General features: G+C 43.9%; 1 protein-coding gene across 2 annotated transcripts; it reads right to left on the bottom strand.

Moving 5' to 3' along the window:
- Positions 1–293: 293 nt before the first annotated feature.
- LOC117772048 (zinc finger and BTB domain-containing protein 7C) lies at positions 294–20,019 on the bottom strand. 2 transcript variants are annotated; one of them, XM_034602979.1, is made up of 4 exons: positions 19,891–20,019; positions 3,409–4,155; positions 2,648–3,321; positions 294–2,196 (listed from the first exon to the last, which is right to left on the bottom strand). In XM_034602979.1, the coding sequence occupies exons 2-4, from the start codon at positions 4,126–4,128 to the stop codon at positions 1,584–1,586; spliced, it is 2,007 nt and encodes a 668-aa protein (XP_034458870.1). In that variant the 5' UTR covers positions 4,129–4,155; positions 19,891–20,019; the 3' UTR covers positions 294–1,583. The 2 variants fall into 2 exon arrangements, with proteins under 2 accessions (XP_034458870.1, XP_034458869.1); XM_034602978.1 differs by lacking the exon at positions 19,891–20,019 and adding an exon at positions 10,121–10,790.
- Positions 20,020–20,313: the final 294 nt, after the last annotated feature.

Raw genomic sequence — 20,313 nt, 5'->3', positions numbered from 1 at the left:
TAAAGGAATCAATGATAGATATGTATTTAATGCAGACTATCTATGACAGAGGAGAGTACAACATAGCTGCTATCAAGTCTCCAGCTGGGGATCCCTCTGTGGTCTCAGGAAGAATTTACAGTAGTTTAGTTCAGTAGCATCACAGCTACTTTACCCAGCTTATACACACTTTGTCAACATTCTCATTGTCTCCAGTCAGTTTGTCACTTCCTGTGTCTAAAACTAACACACACACACACACACACACACACACACACACACACCTTGTGGTAATAATACTCCCCGACAAAGAGCAAAGTTCAACATTTAGTGTCTTTATAAAACGATTTGCAAAATATAGCCAAGGCTCATTCATTTAAATATGCATAAATAGCAAGAAAATACTTTCCCATTTCAATTCAAATCATTTTTGAACGTCTTTATACACAAATCAGAGATCAACATTATATGAAAACAGGGGCCTGAAACCCTCATGACTTTTTGCAGCAGGAAAAAAAAAAATCACAAGCATACTGTAGAGCTAAAGCGGCAGTTTGATTAGTCAGAAATATACATGAAAACATCAAAACCAAGTCTTATTCAAGTCTGTGAAATATCAAAGTACACATCTTTGGATGGATGTCGTTTGTCCGTCATCCTTTTTTTTTCTCTTTCTTTTACATCATCAGCAATTAACACCACAATGGCCAAACGTTTGTGTCTATGTACAATAGTGCAGACGAGGAGCTTGAATCAGAACAAGGCAGTGAGAGGAACATAACACATCATCTAACATCCTGATTTTATTTATTTTTCAAGTGAGTTCCCTTTGTTTTTGATTATTAAATATGCTGGAAACAATCGTACTTTCAGGACGTGTGCCAGACGATGCCCTGCAGTAATCTAATAGTTGTTCATGTTTCTTTTTAATAACTGATGCCTTTTCAACACCTTAACACAGCCATCCATAATAAACATCAGGGTGAGATGTTTGGATGAAGGTTTTTATTTATTAGGATTCTATTTTAATTATTTATGTCACTTCCCTTCTTCATTGAAGGATAGGGGAATGTTTCAGTTATAAAAACATTTTTTCTACCATTCATATTTGGTTATTAAATCGAAAATTTTCGTCATTAATTCAAATAACAATCAGTCCTGCTCTGGATGTAGGAAACAGTTTCTTGCATATGAATTATTTTCAAAATAAAAGCCTGATTTTATCTTGCTTCAGAGGACATTGTAGAAATATGTTAATAGATTTTTGAACAAAAATTAATTTATACAACCTTGTAGAGAAATAATGCAAATAACACCTAACAGTACTCTGAAATGTTCTCCACATTACCTCTTTTCAAATGATCTGCAAACATCCACAGGGCTGAAATTATTATTTAACATGGCATCTTGGAAATTGTTTAATTAGACTGCGTTTTCCAATTTGAAAAACAAAACAAAAAAACACTGCCACATAAGCAGGCTTAGTTCACTGATCTCACTTTTTTTTTCTTTAAAAAAGGTGCTTTAGCTTCCTGGAGCTGAACAGACATGGAGATTAAAGAGATTTTCATTCTTGTCTTTTGTCGTCTTCCGCAGACCTGAGTTCATTTGGCCGGCTCAGAGATGGGTGGAGCGCGCTCCAGTCTCATGGTCCAGGGGTCAGAGGTCGCAGCATAAAATGGTGAGTGGGTAAGCACTTCTTCTCCAGCCAGAGCGAAGGCGAACACTCCTCTCTGCCTCCCGTCTCCTGCCTTCTCCTCCTCTGCGGCGTGCTTCCCTTCTGCTCGCCGCTCCTCCCTGCTCTCCCTGCCCGAGCTCTTAATGCCCAGACCCCTACTGCCGAGGCCGAGCATCTCCCCAAGTCCGTGACTCTTGACCGCCTGGTACGCAGGGCTTAACCCGTTCTCCTCAAAGCGGTTGGTGGCGGCGGAGGGGGGGCACAGGAAGTTGCTGTTTGGTGTGGCCCGCCAGGCGGCCGGCTTTCGCCCCCGCCGAGGGCGGGAGATTCGGCAGCTCTGCCTCTTGATGTGTCGATGTAGGTGGTCGGACCGCGTGAAACTTTTGTAGCAGTGCTCGCACTGGTAGGGACGGACCCCCGTGTGGATTCGCAGGTGGTTCTTCAGGTCGTAGTTGTGGACAAACTTGGAGTTGCAGTGGAGGCAGATGTAGGGGCGCTCGCCTGTGTGCTTCCTCATGTGGATCTTCAGCTTGTCTTGTCTGAGAAAAGATCAAAACCACACGGTTTCTTACAAAATCTCATTGGTTTGAAAGGTTCACACTTAAATTACAACGCTGCTTTCAAGATCTTTTTCCATACGAGTGAATTTTAAAAGTCAATATTGTATTTGAAGAGAATTTGATCTATAACATAGTTTCTCCACTGACAATGTGCTGCTCTAAAAACGTAGGTGGAAAATAGACCAAAGAAGAAGGATGTAGCTGAGAGACATATCACTAATAAGAAACGTGTGGAGGGGGCTTTCCACTTTCAGCTCTGAGATATTCAGATGAGATGAAAGCAGATTAACCTCAGTCTAAAGAGCATGGGGTACTTTTCCGTTAACTGTGCTGTCTGACATAACCTGATGCTGCTTTCTCGTGAAAACACAGGAAAACATTAACATCTCAACACGATCTCTCTGTGACGTGAACAACTCGCTTCACATACCTGGTGAATCGTACTTCACAGATAGTGCACATGTATGGTTTCTCTCCCGTATGCGTCCTCATGTGTCGTGGCAGTTTCCCGGCTCCTTGGATGACCTTGTTGCAGATCGGACACTGCTGTGACGCCTTTGGCTTCATCTTCCTCTCCTCCTCCAGCTGCCAGGGAGGGAAGAGCGCCCCCAGGTGGGAAGCCGAGCTCAGGAAGCTCAGGTACGAGCGGAAGTCGGCCTCGTCCTTAATCTGACCCAGAGCGTGACCCTCTGAGGGCACCGACCCGGCGTTCACCGTGCCGCCTAGGCCCGAGCTGACAAACTCTTTCAGGAAGTCGCCGTGGAGCAGACTGGGTGGGACTTCCTCTTTCATCTCCTCCTTTATGATCTCTCTCTTCACGGCTAGGTCGAGGGGCCTGGAGGCCTCGCGCTGGGCGGAGGTGGAGAATGCGTGGGGGAGCCTGGTTGGCAGTGAAGCACCTGCATGGGGGTGTTGACGGTGGCCGGGGTCCAGGAGCTGCTGAGGGAAGGCTGGGAACTCTGCAGCCCACATGGAGGGGTAGAAGCCGGGGAAGAGAGGGGAGAAGCTGGCCCTCCGATCCAGTGTTGACATGCGAGGATACAGCCCTTCCTGGAGGAGGGACTCGATGGAGAAATCCTTCAGAGCCCGACTCTCCATACTCTCCTGCAACACAACAACGGCATCATAAGCCATGAACTTAGAAATAGTAATTAAGTCTTTTTTTTTTTACTTGATGTCCAGTGAACTTACCTGTTTCCCCCTCATGTTGTCTGGAGACTGCGACTGTGACGACTCTCTGTGCACGTCAAACTGCTGCTGGTACGTGGAGGTGCTCGGAGGCTGCGACTCCTCCATCCCCGGAGGCGTCTGCTCCCCTCGGCTCTCCGACGACTGCAGTGACCTCTCGCTGACGTTGTCCTCCTCTTCATCCTGCTCATCCCTCCTCGATCCCATGTCCTCCTCTTCATCTTCTTCCTCTTCTTCCTCCTCCTCGTCCTCCTCCGCATCCTCCTCTTCCTCCTCCTCCTCCTCCTCCCTCCTCCCACCGCCGCCCTCTACACCCCCACTGTCCATGATCTCCATGCAAACGTTGATGATGCACGGGATCTCGAGCATCTGAGCCGCGTTCAGGATCTCTTTAACGTTGGACGCCGTCACGGTCAGAGTGGAGGTGTAGGCAAACTCCAGGATGGCCGTGAGGGAGTCCGGGGCCACAAAGTCAATTTCGTACACGGCCGCCGTGTGATGGGGATCTCCACCATCAGCGGTGGCAACTGTGAAGAGCTTCTTGAAGTACTGGCTGCAGGCGGCCAGGACAGAGCGGTGGGTGCGGTACTCCTGGTCACGGACGATGAGGATTACATCGCAGAGCAGCCCCTCACGCCGCTGCTCATTGAGGCTGCAGAGGACGTCGCTGCTGTGATTGGGGAAGGGGATCCCAATCAGGTCCTCTTCTCTGTGATGAACCATCCTCCTCTCTTAGTCTTTGGTGATAATCTGGATGGGAGGCAGAGACATTGAACCGTTTAGTAACACTCGAATAAGAAGGTCAAACTGAAAGAAACACGTCATTTTGGGGAACCAAAAACTATAGCTTGGTTTGTTCCTCTCATTTTTGCATGAAATTTACTTAAGCATCTGTTTTTTCTAAAAGATAAACTGCAGCAGTGTTTCATAAACCCACAAGGTTGTTTTACAATACAGAAGAGATTCTAAGAATTCTTTAGAAAATTGAAAACACTTCAAGGTCTGTCTGGCTCACAATACATTTTCATTATAATTTAGACACATTTCCTGAGATGTGAATCCATTTCTTAATTTCAAATAAAGGCTGAAAGTGTTGCCATGTCTTTGCTCATTTTGTACAACAAAATATGACAAAAAAAGAAGTAAGAAATAGCTGTTTGTATAAAGAAAATAAACTTTTTTATTCCAGATGGAGGGAAGACTGTGCTTTTAAAGCTGTGTTAAGTTTTGGGATGTTGAACGATCACCGGGGACTTATCTTTCAGAAAAACAGATGCTTAATTCTGTGACTTAAATGCAAAAAATGCCGTGTGAGAACCACACTTTGGGGGGATGTTAAACGGTGATTCATTCAAACCTGCCCTTTTTGCATGTTCAAGCAAATAATGAAACAGGTCACTCCTCCGTTTAACATGGAGTGACAACAATAATAAGCAGCAGACAAAGGATTTTTACCTTGCTGTATGCTGCATGGATTAGCACGAGACTTAGTCAAAGTATGTGGTATGGGTCAGGGAAGAACTTGTTAGACTTTGGCATGGATCTGGATCAGGGGGAGGATCCGGGATTTTGTTTTCCACTTTCTTTAACATTGCGACATAGGGCTTTTGCAACATTTTACTTGATTTCTGTAAGAATAATTCTTGGATCCAGATGAAAAAAAATCTGCCGTGTTTAGGAGACTGATATCTATGTGTATTTTGGTGAAGATCCAAATAAGAATCCACATCTAGTGGGTTTAATGTGGTTGTCCTTGGTGGAGTTATGTGCTTTACCGAGGGCGAGTCTAGTTTGTTGCCATGAGTGGCAGCCCTGCTTTATTGAAATATACTGTAAGCATGAATGTTTGTGTGCCATCTGTGCAGAAAAGACAACAAGTGGTAAATACAGCATGTCTCCTTTCGAGCAAACATCACATCGGGTAAAATTTAATCTTGAATGTGTTATCAGGATGTCTTGCAGGAAAGTGTTGAGAGCTATAGGGAAACCCATCATCTTGATAAGGCCGTGTTTGACTTGTGTAAAGGACTGTTTTACTTCTGCACGACGCAGCAAGAGATCCTGAGATAGTAACGTCCATCCCTCTTGTCTGCCTCTGGCAGATATGAGCACAAAGCAAGCCGATACCTTCACGTCAGCTGCAGAGAGAGTGATTGGGATGTGGTGAGAAACAAAGAAAGAGGTCAGATTCTAGATGCTGTATCCTGTCAGATTGCTTAGTGTGCAACCTGGCCTCACGTTGTTTGACTCGACAGCAGATATTGTACAAATCTGCACCGAGTTCTTAAAATCTCCATCCCACGGCTACTTGAGCTCCTACCTGTTGATTCACTCTGCTGTTGTTTACAGTCACAGTGATAAAACTCCCTCTGGCACAGTGCTCATTCATTCACATCTATGAATAGAGCTTAAACTTAGCCATCCACACTTGGTGGTCACTGGAGGCATGTGTAGATAAATACTTTGAAGCGGCCCCACTCACCACAGCTGCATTGTTGACTGGCTCTAAATGGTCCAGGGCTGAAGCCACACACACACACACACACACACACACACACACACACACACACACACACACACACACACACACACACACACACACACACACACCCTAGTCCTAGTGTCTCACTGTCTTGTTTCTTGTGCTGCAGCATGCCAAAGAAGTAAAAAAAAAGACAATTCAGAAAATCCCTTAGTTCACCTGCAGGCATACAACTTGGGTACCAATCTTACATGTAGTTTATTCTTGTCGATCTTGTTGCTAGGCTACTGTTGCTATGTTCATGCCATTGATACAGTGTGGACATAATTAAAATGTCTATAGGGGGGGGGTATAGGATATAGGCCCGCAGACCTGTGCCACTTCATTGAGCAGAAACTGGAACAAAAGAGTGACAAGAGAAAGTTGCGGTGGCCAAACTGATGAAATGATGTTTCTAAAATCTTAAAGAATGAATGAAAAGAAAAGGGATTATAACTGGGTTGAATTTCATACTCATCCTGCAGTGCAAATAAATCCTAAAATACATCATATTAAAACTCCTTCCACTGATTCCGCTCCGAACACAGCAGTATCCCTTTTTCTATTACATCTCACACCACATGTTACATCCCTAAAAGTATTAGCTTGGGTAAAAGGTGAGAGAATCTCCAGTGAAAGAGCAAAGGAGGGATCGTATGGCCCTGAAAGTTCCCTAACAGGTTGCACAAACACCAGCGGAGGGGCCCCTCCCAGTAACAGCCTGCCAAGGCAAACAATAGTGCAGAACTTGGAACAACACCGGGTGGATAAGAGGGAGAGGGAAAAAAAGGAGTCTGACTGGGAGGGCTCGGCGAACTCGCTGTCATTCGCTCGCCCTCGATCCATCCCACCCACTCCACTGGAACTATGGGACACGTGCTGCTGTTGCTGTTTGTTCGCCTTGTGCCCCAGCGAGCACCACTCCCCTCCATTCCCACTGTTTGCCTGCCGCTGGCTCTTAGCGGCCAGCCCCTAATTACAATGTGGAGAGGATCTAAGGAGGATGTGCCACATAGACAGGGAGGGGAGGAGGGCACAGCTTTCCCACCACAAGGTCCTGGAGCGACATTTCATCAGCCAAACAGCCTTAACCCTTTATACACACACACACACACACACACACACACACACACACACACACACACACACACACACAAGCACACACACCCCACCCACCCACCCATCTGCAGCCAGGGTGGGGACTGCTTGTGAAAGGGCTCTGATAATTACTGTTTAGGTCATTTGGCTCTAGATCATCCTACTTTTCTGGCCGAGTCATGGAAGGACACATGTTTTTCTTAGTACTAAATCTGACTCAATAAAAAGTTGTCAGTCCAAATCAACCTGCTGTTGTACAGTGACAGAGTTCACACAGTTTGTTGAATTAATAAAGGGTAAAAGTCTTATCGTATTCCAATAATCAGCTGCAGCAACTATTTCTGTTTATCACGCAAGCATCGCTGAATTCATCAGGAATTTCAGTTCGCCGTGTGACACTAGCTGAGAACTTCATTATTAAGCAGACATAATGACATAATGGACAGTGCTGCTTCTTCTTTCCGGGCCGCCTGTACCGGCCACGTCTCCTCTCATGCCTCACTTAGTCACCAACACTTTCAACTCAGCACTCCCACCCCAAGTCATGTGTCACCTCCATTCACTGTCGTCTTTCTCCAGAGAACTTCATCTGCTTTCTGGGCTCTGATCACCACCTCCACTGCCACCGCCGCCGCCGCCACCACCTCCACCTCCTCCTAATCATTCTCCTCTTCCTCCTCCTCTTCCTCCTCCTCTTGCTACCCCTGTTGCAGCTGTATCATCATTATGCCCAGAGCGGAGTGACTAACTTGTCCCCAGCCCTGACCGCTCAGGCCACAAATCAGCAGCTAATGTCCATCTCAACCCTTGTCACGGACAGACACTCATTTGGCCTCTAAGCCACGACACCCAAAGCCTAGTTTATCCCTGTCAGGCCATTGCATCCACCTGACCCACATGCTAAATCACCTGCAGCCAAAGTTTACCCCTGTCAGCGACTGCCCTTAGCCAACACCTGCTAAACAACTGTCACAGATGGACAATTGCGAGGCCAATAATTTACAGCATTGACAGACAAAATGAGGAGAGGACATTCATTTGACCTACTGTGTGAGGAAGTCCATTATCACCAGTAACACACGGGTGCACCTGTTTAGCGAGTGTCTGGAGCCTATAGGTAACATACGGGGAAGTTTTAAAATTATTATTTTAATTGCTGTCACTTATAGCCGGTGTGCAGAGTATAATGCCAGTTACACAATTTCATGGGTTGTGTATTTATCTTTATAATAATGATGAAATGTCAGGGCGGAATTTGAGCATTTAACTGCACAATTTGCGCCTAAAAGTTGAATTTCACCAGAAACTTTTTTAAGTGAGTCCAGTGCTCACTTATGTCACTTTTACACTTTTACAGAACAAAGGGGGAGTTAAAAATGTTTTGCTACTGCACATTTTATTAATTTATACTTATTATTTTAAAATATATTATATATGGGCTTGAATTAAAAGTTATGAATATTTTCATGCAAAATCAGCCAGCGAGGTGAACAAATTTAACCTCACTCTAAACATATTGTCAAAATATTCCGACAAATTCACTGCTATATTTCCTGCAATTATTTTAGCAATAGGTCAAGTGTATTTTGTGCCTTTTTAATAGATTCATTTATTACAAGTTTGATAGAATGAAATAATTTGAAGTAAGCATCTGAGATCTGGAGGCCGCTTTACCTCACTCTGCTCCTCAAAGAACTTCTGTCCATTAAGAATCACCTCTGGAGCCTTTAGGGGAGCCCACAGCTAAACACCATTATCTCTCTCACCCCAAAGTAAACACAAGTTTATCGTTGGCTGCATAATATCGCTGGACTGATGAAGAACATCACTTATAGTCTATTCGCTGTGAAATAGATGTTACTTAGGATTTGTTTACGTCTTTTTTTGGCCTGAATATAGACCCACAACTGAACAGAAGAAAGTTGTATTCAGTACCACAAGTGAAGGTTAAATAAAACATTTTTTTAATATATTTTTTGGGAAAGTATAGATATTATTAAAGTTTACATTTGGTTAAAAAATATTATCTCCTTTAGCTGTATTTTTGGACACTCGGAAAACCATCTTCAAGCTGAATGTATAAAAATCATACAAAAAATAAAATAGGCTAAAGAAGAAAAGTTTCATCAAACAGTGGCAGGTGTAGGTTAAACGCTGGCTGAAGCTAATGAGACAATCAGAGGTGACAGAGTAAACTTGTCAGTGATCTATATTAAATTATTTGACACAATTTGACAATATCTGATACGGCGCTTGAATATTTATATGCAAAGGAATCCCGTGTATTTTATTTCCCACAGACACAGTTATTAATAAATAATCTGTGCATAATTTCATGAAAGAATGCAACGAGTACAAAGAAACGTTGACACCTGAATGACAAACAGCAGCTTGTAAACAGTCCTGATGAGATTACCGGTCACTGCATTCTGTAACTAGATGAGCTAAGAGGTCTGCCAGCTCCACTTGGCTGTAAACAATAATTTGCAGCTCAGCCTTTTTAAAAATCCATAACATGTTTTTTTATTTTTGGCCTCACTCACCAAACACCTCCCAACTTAATGAATTACCTGAGTGTTTATGTTGCATTTAAAGGGACAACGTCGTATATGGATGTGTAATATCTAAAAAAGTGACATGTGTAATTACTGCCGGCGACGAAACACATAGTTAAGTTCGCGAAAATGCTCGACACTTCAAAGACATGTTGTGATGCTGTAAACACTCGATGCCATTTCCAGACTTTTTATGGCACAATATTTATACTACGGCCAAAATGATTACACGCATCATTAAGTGACTTTATTGTCCTGTTTGCACCTTGTCAGGCCTTTATGATCTGGAGCAGGAGGCTACAACATAATAAGTGGGATGCACATGTGCACACTGAAGGAGGACACACGAGTGGAAGCTTGTTCACACAAACACACATACACTGCAACAATGGGATTATTATAGACACACACACACACATATATATATATATATATATATATATGCACAAAGCTGCTCCAAAAGTCTGGCATCCACATACATTCACATGTCTTATTGTTTCCCAGCATCCCACAGCTCCCAGCAGCCTTCAACCTACCGTACCTTCACTTTCTCGATTTCCCCTCACGTGTCTTTTTTTGGTTTTATTTCCAGGCTCCGCGGCTCCTCGCTTGACCTCTCAGCATTGCCCTCTTTAATTGAAACACAGCTGTCTCTCTCTCTTTCTCTTTCTCTTTCTCTTTCTCTCTCTCTATCGCTCTCTTCTTGCCAGACTGTCAGTCAGTCAGTCAGTCCATTCACAAGCTCCTCACACCGGCCACGGTTGCCCATTCATAAGAATAATACAAAAATTAAAAATATATATATATATATATAAAAACACCCAGGGAGGAATATCCAGTGGAGAGCGGGCAGGAGCAGCGCGGCGGAGGAGAAGCGGAGAGTGTGATTCTTGGGTCTGTCTGTGAAGCAGCGTGGCTGGTGTGTGGAGTTTCGAGTCAGCCTGTGTGTTGTGTGTGGCTCGTGTAGGACGAGCGAGGGAGTGAGAGGAAGGGAGGAAGGGAGGGAGGGCAGCAGCACTGCGCTGTGGAGATGTCGCACCACTAGTTTTTATAGCAGGGTGGGTAGCTGGAAGATAATAATACCCCATCCTCCTCCACAACACAAGTTTAAGCGCACTGTGTAATAAGCCCATGGCGCAGACACCCTCTGATTTAGGTCAGACAAAATGAATTTTTAGTTGTGTTAGAGTGGATATTGGTATAAAGGGACCGGGGCAAAGGAACTCGAAGGGGTTGTTTGGGGAGACTGAGGGAGGGTAAAAAAGGAAAGGGAGGAGAAAAAAAAGCGAGAGAAAAGTTGGAAAACTATTTTGTGCCCCTCTGTTGGTTAGACTCAAGCTGAGATGAGGAGATGCACAGAGGCAGGAGCACAACAGCAGCTGGGAGGCATGCTAGTTTGAGTTTTAGACCTGTTTCAAATGGAGTCATGATATTTTCTTAAATAGTCTTACATCATATATAAATACTTAAATAATAAAAACTAACAATAGACCAATTTTCTGGTCCTGATTCAGGCTCTCAGGCAGGCGACAAAAGGTGCACGGCCCCTGCTAATGCTTCCTCACAACACACAACTGAAAACACCCACCAACTTGAGAGGAAGTATTATTTAAAAGTCAACACCATCTGAGGTCTGAAATACCACAAGTGATTAATGCACAGACTTGTTTTCATTTCTTTTGAAAGCACCCAGGTTTAAAAAAAAACAGAGAAGAGTGGAGAGGCCAATGTCAGATTCCTGTTTTGAGTCAGAAAGGCTCCAAAAAAACGGGTAACGGTCGGCAAGTACACGCCGCCACCTCAGTCTGTGGAGAGGAGGAGGAAGTCCATGCAGAAAAGTGCAAAAATAAGACCAGCTGCTGAAAAATGTACTGAGGTGAAACCAGGTTCAGGAGGAGTTCTGGGCTGTGGCGAGCAGAGAAATTTTTTTTGCAAATGTGCATCGTATCAGCACTCAATGGCAGCAGGAATGGCCTTCAAATCTGCTTCCTGTTTTGTGTCAAAATGTATGTGTGTGTGTGTTCGTGTCACGGTGAGAAACCGAAAAAAGAGAAAACTGAAAAGAAAGAAGGATACAAAAAAGAGATTTATGTTTTGTATGAGTACGCATATTCACAGGATCTGAAAGACCCACCGGGGTTTCCTGTATGACATCATCAAACCACGCCTTTTGTTATACTTGGATCAGGAAGATCTTAACATGTTATTTATTTAAATATTTAATGTTTTCATTTCTAACCTTTTTTTGTGATCATAAAAATCAAATGTTAGAAATACAATTAAGAGAATTCTTCTAAAACAATATCTTTTGAGTAACACATTGTTTTTTCAATCAGAGCGCCAGTTGGATTTCATGGGTAGTTGGGGGTCAAACCAGTGTTTCAACAGGGACCGCTGTTCATTAACATTAAAATCCAAAGAGGGATTCTCACAGACGATATGTCAAAAGTTGTGACGGCTAAGATAAGAACTAAGTTGAACAATCCAAACTAAGCAGTCTTTCATTCATAAAGGTAGAATATGCACTGAGCCATTGTTTTCTTTGTGGTTTCTGGACCTTCAAATCTACAAAAAAATTCCTAACCATCCATAAAACACGAGCGACAGTCCTACTGTGAAAGCAGTTGAATTATGTCGAGTTAACCTCCGCAAACAAGTCGACATCAGAGTGCTACATCAGACTGCTATGCCCACTTCCCCCTGGGGGAAAACACGGACCAAAGCAAACCGCAGCCCATGCCCTGGTGGTTTACACTGTTTTGTACAGGGTGAGAGCTGAGGCCAGCTCACATTGGCATCAAGTATATATAAACAGGGTTAGCCACTAACTGCTCACAGGCCGGCCAGACAGCCAGAAAAACAACAGTTGCCATCCTATAAGCTGGGCTATCGTTTCTAAACACGTCACGGCCGTCACAGCAGCACACTGCTACCTGAGAGGACGACTTGGAAACTAAATATGCTTTCAGACACGCGACGAGATATTTTACTGAAATTGTCCAGAGAATGGAAATTCTTTGTTTGTCAGCTGCTCCGGACATTTTCTGGAACTTTTCCCAGCAGCCCCATTATGAAAATTGTGAGCCCATGTGAAAAAACAGCAGCAAAATGTCCTGACTCCTGCAGTGTTCCTATATGTGAAAGGCAAATTCCGGAAAATGTCCGCATCAAATTTTTTAAAACTACAGGCTGTTGTACTGTCCGATTTTTCATTTAATCACAGTGTAGCATGACTAAAAGGCAAATTTATATTGAAATAATACTTAACATATTTCTTAAATCATAACACAAGCATGAAATCCATTTTCATCTTACTGTCACATGCATCCTTCTCGAGTGTTTGGCTACACCGAGATGTGGTTAGTCCTGTCGCTGAGCCCGAGTGCAACAGTCACAGGATTCAAGGATTCAAGGGGCTGAGTAAGCGTCATGTGTTTAGTCTGTTCAGTCTGTCTGTCTGTCTGTCTGGCATCTCAACGTACCTGTTTACCATCACCTGCTGCGCCCAGCAAGATACACACACCAAGACACCAGATTGGCACTTTGGAGTGGGGGTGGGGTGTGAAGCATCATTACATAAAGTTGATATCACAGAGACTTTGATGCTGCTCTGAACTTGGCTTAGTGTACAGTATCACAAACACACTGAGGGAACTTCTAGCAGAACAAATACCCTGAACCTGACAGGGTTGTCCTTGTTATGAATTCAGTTATTTGAACCTTTTAGCTGTGAATGCTGAAAAACTAATGATCTTCATATGATAGAAAACCCTTTATTAACACGTTTTTCTCCCATTTCTGCAGCTCCATTGTGTGATCCAACACTGCTCGACTGTCACACACACACCAACCACACATCCACTGTTTGAATACACCACTTTCACTTTCACACACACACACACACACACACACACACACACACACACACACACACACACACACACACACACACACACACACACACACACACACATTCCAATCTCTGCACAGTGCTACCACTTCCAAAACATCAGAACTCTCCATTCACTTATCTACGGACCTGCAGAGTTAAATCAGTTGGAAAATTACCTGGTTCTTGTTAGTTGCACATTCCCCCGTAAAATATATGTGGTAGGCGAGTGTGCAGTAATTTCATCAGCGTTCACTCAACAAGCAATATGTCCCAAATGCTGTTTGCAGCAGCAGATCTCAAAAATAGTTTGCGCCAGACCGTAGCTGTACACTGGTGCAACAAACACAAAGTGGTGCAGTGTTCAGCCAAAGGTCACGTTACTCTTGAAAAGAACTAGCTTGTAATAAGTGTTGTTCAATCATGTCAGAATGCAAACAAGTTTATAGACGTTCCAAGCGGCCAAACTCGAATGCGGTTTGAAAAAGGTGGCGTCATAAAGAGGAAGCAGTGATAATTGTGATAATTGTTGAATAAACTTATGGGTATAACTGAGACGGTCCTCCACAGAAAATCAACAGCATTTCATATTTTCCACAGCAAGTGACCCAATGTAGCATCTACATACGTTTAACTGACATTGTTATATAGTTGTTTTAAAGCATGCTTGTTTTAAAGGGCCCCCTATTTTAAGTGTTAAACTGCATGTGTCTGTAATCGAGCTTGGTCGGCTTCCAAACTAAAACAGAATTCATGTTGGGTTCGGGTCGGGCTTGATTCGTGAAAGAAAACTGAGACCCGAGCCGCTCTCTATTGGCCTCTATTTTGGCCTTCTCTGATTGGTTGGTAGACTCAAACGTCAGAGGAGAATGTTTTTGCTCTGCTGCCAGGCTGCTTATTGATTTTGGTTATTTGACAGCACCTCCTCACATTAAGATATTTGTTTTTTATTTCAAATAAAATATTAGAAACAATTTACATAGCATTATATAGCTTTAAATTCCAGGTTGCAGCAAAAAGCAAAAGACAAGAAACAGACAAATCCAATCAGCCTGACTCGTGCCCTTTACCCTGGTGTCTCGGAGGCCAGGTGTGGCCTGGTGTGGGGGAAAGGCAGGAAAGGGAGGCAGTCATCCCCCCACCGTCCAAAGATAGTGCATCACATCGCAGCAGCCTCCCCGGTCTACACCCTCCTACCTCCAGAAGGTCAAGGCTGGAGACACATGCACAGATGCAATGCTGCTTTAAACACAAAGGGAGGCAGGCCTGTGTGAAAACCGCACTGTACCTGTGCCTTGCTCAATCACAGACACACACCCATCTGTCGGTGCACTGAGGTCATTAGAACCACCTTGGAGCATGCCATTTGGGTGAGTGAGGTGGGGGCGTTCACTCACTGCTGACCTTTCTGTTTGTGCTTTAACTTTCTCCTGTTTGGTCTTCTTCTCCGACATCCTCCTAATCGCTATTGGATTCTTTGCCAAAAGGGAGGCTAAGTACACAAGCTGCATATTTAGAACTGGGAGTGCTGGGAGAGACAGTTACAGTGTTTCACAGGTGGCCATAATGCTTTGTGTAAAGTGTGTGTGTGTGTGTGAAGACAACTTGAATGTCTGTGGTGATGTTTACTGAAGACAAATATTACTCTTCATGTCTGCGGCGCTGCCATGCACTTTTGTTTTTATGTCCTTGATAGAATGTGGAAATTTATTCTGTACCAGAAAATGCAACAAAGTGTACAAGGAGTCGACCTCCCGACCTCAACCGCCATGTTTGTACTTCTGAATGCATTCTGCTACTGTGTTGTGCTCATTTGATTCGCTTTGTGTGAATATTTGTGTGTGTGTGTGTGTGTGTGTGTGTGTTTTGGCAGGGTCGCGGGGTGAATGAGGACAACGCCGTATGGTGATAACGAGGAGGAGGCCAGCCTTGGTGGGACAGCCTCTGTCTGCCCTCAGGTAGTGTGTGTGTGTATGCATGTTTGTGTGTGTGTGTGTCAGCAGGAGAGCCCTCGGGCACTCTGGAACCTCCTAATTAAAACCAGTCAGGCTGCAGGGCAAGGGAGACAGATGCCTGTCATGGCACACGTAACACACACACACGCGTACACACGTGTGCACGAGGTGGCGGACCGCATTGAACCACATGTACACTCACACATGCACCAGTGTGATGCGTAGGTCAGCTATTTTTGGACAATCACTTCCCACCCACTCAGGTATCACACAGGTAAGTAATCTGTACGTGACCCAGATGACAAACACAAAGCGGTGAAATCAACACAGCAGGATCACGACTCGTGGCTGCTTATATTTTAAGACAAAGAAAATGTTAACATATGTGAACAGTCATTGTTACTTGACTTGTTTATATGAAACTTACATGATTGAATCCATCACTTATATTTAAAGGCTAAAACAAATGTGGCCAATTTGGTTCAAAATCCATCAGTGAACTCTCATTAGTTTTATTTGCACCCCTGAAAATCTGCTGGATCGTGTCCAACTTCTTTCACCGACACACACCGAGCATGCCTCACACTCTCCCTCACATGCAGTCGTGACCCATTCTTGCTTCCAGATTGACACATCTCTCTTCCCCCCCAGCACAGAATGAGACATAATTGTGCTGAATATCTGTAGCCTGCAGACTCTGTCACATTTCTTCTCTCTCTCCGTTCCCCCATGTACGGCCCAGAGCTGCAGGCAACCACATATAGTACTTAGCAGGCTAACTGCTGTTTGTCTGGGGTGGGTGGGTGGATCAAGGCATGCTTCTCTCCTTTCTCTCCCAGTGATTAGATAGCATAAGCAGGCCAGCTAGCCTAACCCACACACTCATGTCTCTAAAACTGCCATCCAGCCCTGCGTTTTCTCTCACTGCCTCTCACACACAGGTGGGTGGACCCACTTATTCAACCCAGATCTTTCTTTTAGACATTATGAAATCGTGCTCTTTTTTTTTTTTTCCCTTTCTTCTTTTTTTTTTTTCATCTAACTCTCCGATGCTGACTGACATTCGACTCTGTATGTTCCCCGCAACGTCTCTGTAGCTCGGTTCTATAGAACAAGCGATTTAATTTTCCAATTTACTGGGTGATATCCCCCCCCCCCCTTTGTCAAGCTGGCAGGCATGTCTCCTTGCACTTGTCACTGTATAGGCTGAGGCGAGGTGGGTTGCCAGTGGTTACAGGGGCCTATTTTCTATTATCGAGGTAACATTCAGGAAACACCCACAATTTGTATGTAAAATGCTTCATTGCACAACCGCATTACAAATTGTGGCTGCCACTGACATTTCAAATGTTGAAGTGTGACAAAAAATATTTCTCTGGTTACTGCCACTCTACTGGGAACAGAAGAAACCATACAAACACACAAAGCCACACATATTTTCCGTATCATAAGCAATTTATAAAATAAGTTAAATCAAGTTTAAAATGAAGACATAACTAAAAACTAATGTTATTTACTGATGCAAATAACCTATTTATACATTAATCCGGTGCAATTCAAGAAAAGAAATGTCTAATATTACAGGATGTTTGCTGTAGTTTCTCATAATTGTGAGCAAAGGTGGCTTAATGTGCCTCGAGGTGCAGGGTTAATCTATGTGAATGTTATCAGGCAGAATCTTAAAAGTGATAAAAAAAAAAGAAGAAAGCAGCATGTACGGAAGGATTAAGAATGGTGGGAATGGAGAATCGGTGCGATCGACCTGTGGTAGCGCGGGTGCCTGCCTCCCCGGCTGCTTTGTCGTTCGAGCCAGGTGCCGCGTTTCGTGAGGAGCACAAAAGTACACAAATCCCACAGAAGGAGCTTTTTTGGCAGGGCTCGGGCCTCCCACCCACGGCAGCCTCTTCAAGCCTCCTCCCATCCTCTATTCATCTGTGAGGGGCGGCTTACTCACCCAGGCCGACTCCACACAACAAAATCTGGACCTCCATCCTACGGAGGGGGGCGGACGTGCACGCACGCACTCGCAAACGGCTACTCAGCCATGATAGACATATACAACCACAAGCGCATTCATTTGAGCCTGAGAGGTTGTTTTGAGGGTGCACACCTAATTAGCCAGGTGACACGTTGTCACCCAGGTTTGATTCAGTTTGAGCGTGGTTTGGAAACACTGATTCAGCAGCTGTGATAAAGTGGGTCACAGGAGGTTAAAGTCAGATTGCGTATCCCTCGTCACATGGACATGCCCACACGCTGTCAGTTGGGAAGAAGGCGTGTGGACTCATTCGCTCGGTCAGTCTCATCTTGAACACATCATTTCTGCAATAATGAGGCCACACCCTCACTCACTTGACAGATTCAAGCCTCTCGCTCCTTCCGTCAAGTGCATTCACGCTCTCGCATATATACGACCACGCACTCACTAAACACACAATGTGGGCTTATCATATACAGTATACTATAGGTGAGATTGTACGAACATGAAGAGATCTGCCTCGGGTAATGTTTGTTAAACAAACTGACGTAAAAGAGGCCCGGCAACAAAAGGCCTGAGTGGATCAGGTTAAATTCAGATAATCCAGGAGACAGAGAGACTCAGAAAGACAGCCTCTCTCTCTCTCTCTTTCTCTCTCTCTCTCTCTCTCTCTCTCTCTCTCTCTCTCTCTCTCCTGTCTAGAGTAGGTGTGGTGTCTACTTGACTTTTTATCCCCATGTAACCCCACTGTGACAGGAAGAGAGCTCTGTAGGCCCTGCTTGTTTTTTTGTCAAGTGATAAAGGCCGATAACAGATTCAGACTAGGATACAAGTGTTATTGCGACAGAGTATAGGCTCACTGAAAAAAATCAGAGATTCTGAGTATAAAGTTGTAATTTTATGAGAAAAAAGTTGTACTCCTATGAGAATAAAGGTTGTAATTTTAACGAAATAAAAGCCATAATTTTAGGACGAAAAAGTTGTAATTTTGCGAGAAAAAAGTCTTAGTTTTTGGCTAGGTGACATGTTAAAGGGGGGAATCAGAAAATACTACATATTGTGGCTCATCAACATTATCATAAGTATCGGGACTTGAAAAATGATTTTGCTAACCATGCTACTTTGGTTGTGATCGCCAGTGAGGTTGCTGTTGGTTACATCTGCATGAAATTCAAATTCAATAGTTTCTCAAAGTTTGATTGTTTCAAGATTTTGGATCCAGAAGGAGTGGAACTGTGGCAAGCGCTGGTTCTCCTCTCTGCTAATTTCCTAAAAGTATTTCTCTGTATTCTCCCAATATTATGACTTTGTTCTCACCATTCACAAAATCTTCATGAAAGTTATTATTTTCTTCAATGTGGCCCCAATACTCCGTCTCTTATTACATGTTCTGTACATGCTGCTTCAAAGTATTTTCATAAGAAAGTTTTTATTCTCATTTGTTTCTTGCTATTGTCTCACACCCATACATTGTATTATTTATTATTTGAAGTACACTTTGAGGAGGCTATGTTTTCTTTTCTTTTATCCATCATGTGTCTGATAACAGAGACAAAGTTTTTGCCTGCATGAAAACATATATATTTTTCTCATTTTCATTTACTCAAAGTCATATAGTCAATTTTAAAATACTGGGGTGCTTGTATCAGCAATTTATGGTTTAGTTAAGTTTGAAGTTACTGTGTGTGTGTGTGTGTGTGTGTGTGTGTGTGTGTGTGTGTGTAGAGAGGGTCATAGACAGGAAGAATAAAAACATTCTGAATGTCACACTTCTGCCCCCACATCTGTTGCACAGAGAAACTAAATCCGTGCATACTTTTAAGTTAATTGTGAGTGTGCAAGATCGCTAACTGATTAAACAGAATCCTGGAGGACAGATGTCATCCCATGTGTCTTATTAGCACCATGTTATTTACAGAGCTGACATGCTCTCAGACTCTAATAGATTTAATCTTATAACCCCTGGGGTGGCTTCTTGACGGCAGATAGTTGAGGCTAATGAGGAAAAACATCATATAGAATATATAAATCATGCACGATGATTCCTACGCTGCTGCCACAGTAACAAGTGAGATTAAGATTGATGTGATACTTTCAGTCTGTTCCAGCCTTGTCATGCTTTCACTTGCTTCCTCCTCAGTGTGCGGATTCTACAGAGTGAGAAGGACGAGGCTTCCGCTGCATGCACATCCGCAGCAAGATGCGCACAGGAAGGTTTCCGGAGAGCACTGGACATCCCTTTTATGAAGAGTTTGATATATGGGCCCAACACAGAAACCCTGATTCTACAAGAGGTCAGCCACCCTCAAGTCCGATTCTGGAGCTCACTGGGGCGCAGACAACTCTTGCACGCTTTGAAATTTTGCCATAACACACAGAAAATATGAACCTCTCATTATGACTTTTTTATGGGAAATAGTCGCACAACGAAGAAAAAACAGAAAAGAAATGACAGAGGAAGAAAAGATGTTAAGAGAGATGTTACTGACCTTTAAAGAAGTTTTGAGTTGAGTTGCTCTCACGCCCTCAGTCCCTGTCAGGGAAGTCGAACGCTGTCTCGGCACGGGCAGACATGTGAAAGTGAGAGCAGGCGAGATAGAGTCAAATTTGCTCTGAAGGTGTGTCAGTGATTTGGGGGAGTGAAAAGGTACCGTTCCATGAAACGGTTATCTAAGAAACACAACAAAACAAAAACTGCTACACCCACCAGCCTCAGCCAACACCCCTCCCTCCCTCTAAACCAAAAGTATTTGGCAGCGTTCCCTACAAGTCCACCTGTGCTTAGGGGAGGGGAGTGACACACACACACACACTCACGGGCCAAGCCTAAAAACCAGCTTGCAAGCTAGGACTGGGTTGTGGTTGGGTAGGGACTTAGCTTTAGGTGCCGAGGGCTGGAGGGCAGAGGGGAT

Source organism: Hippoglossus hippoglossus, chromosome 12, assembly GCF_009819705.1.
Source record: "Hippoglossus hippoglossus isolate fHipHip1 chromosome 12, fHipHip1.pri, whole genome shotgun sequence".
Taxonomy (NCBI): Eukaryota; Metazoa; Chordata; class Actinopteri; order Pleuronectiformes; family Pleuronectidae; genus Hippoglossus; species Hippoglossus hippoglossus.
Note: the sequence above shows the minus strand (reverse complement) of the source record. Positions and strands in the feature narration are given on the sequence as shown.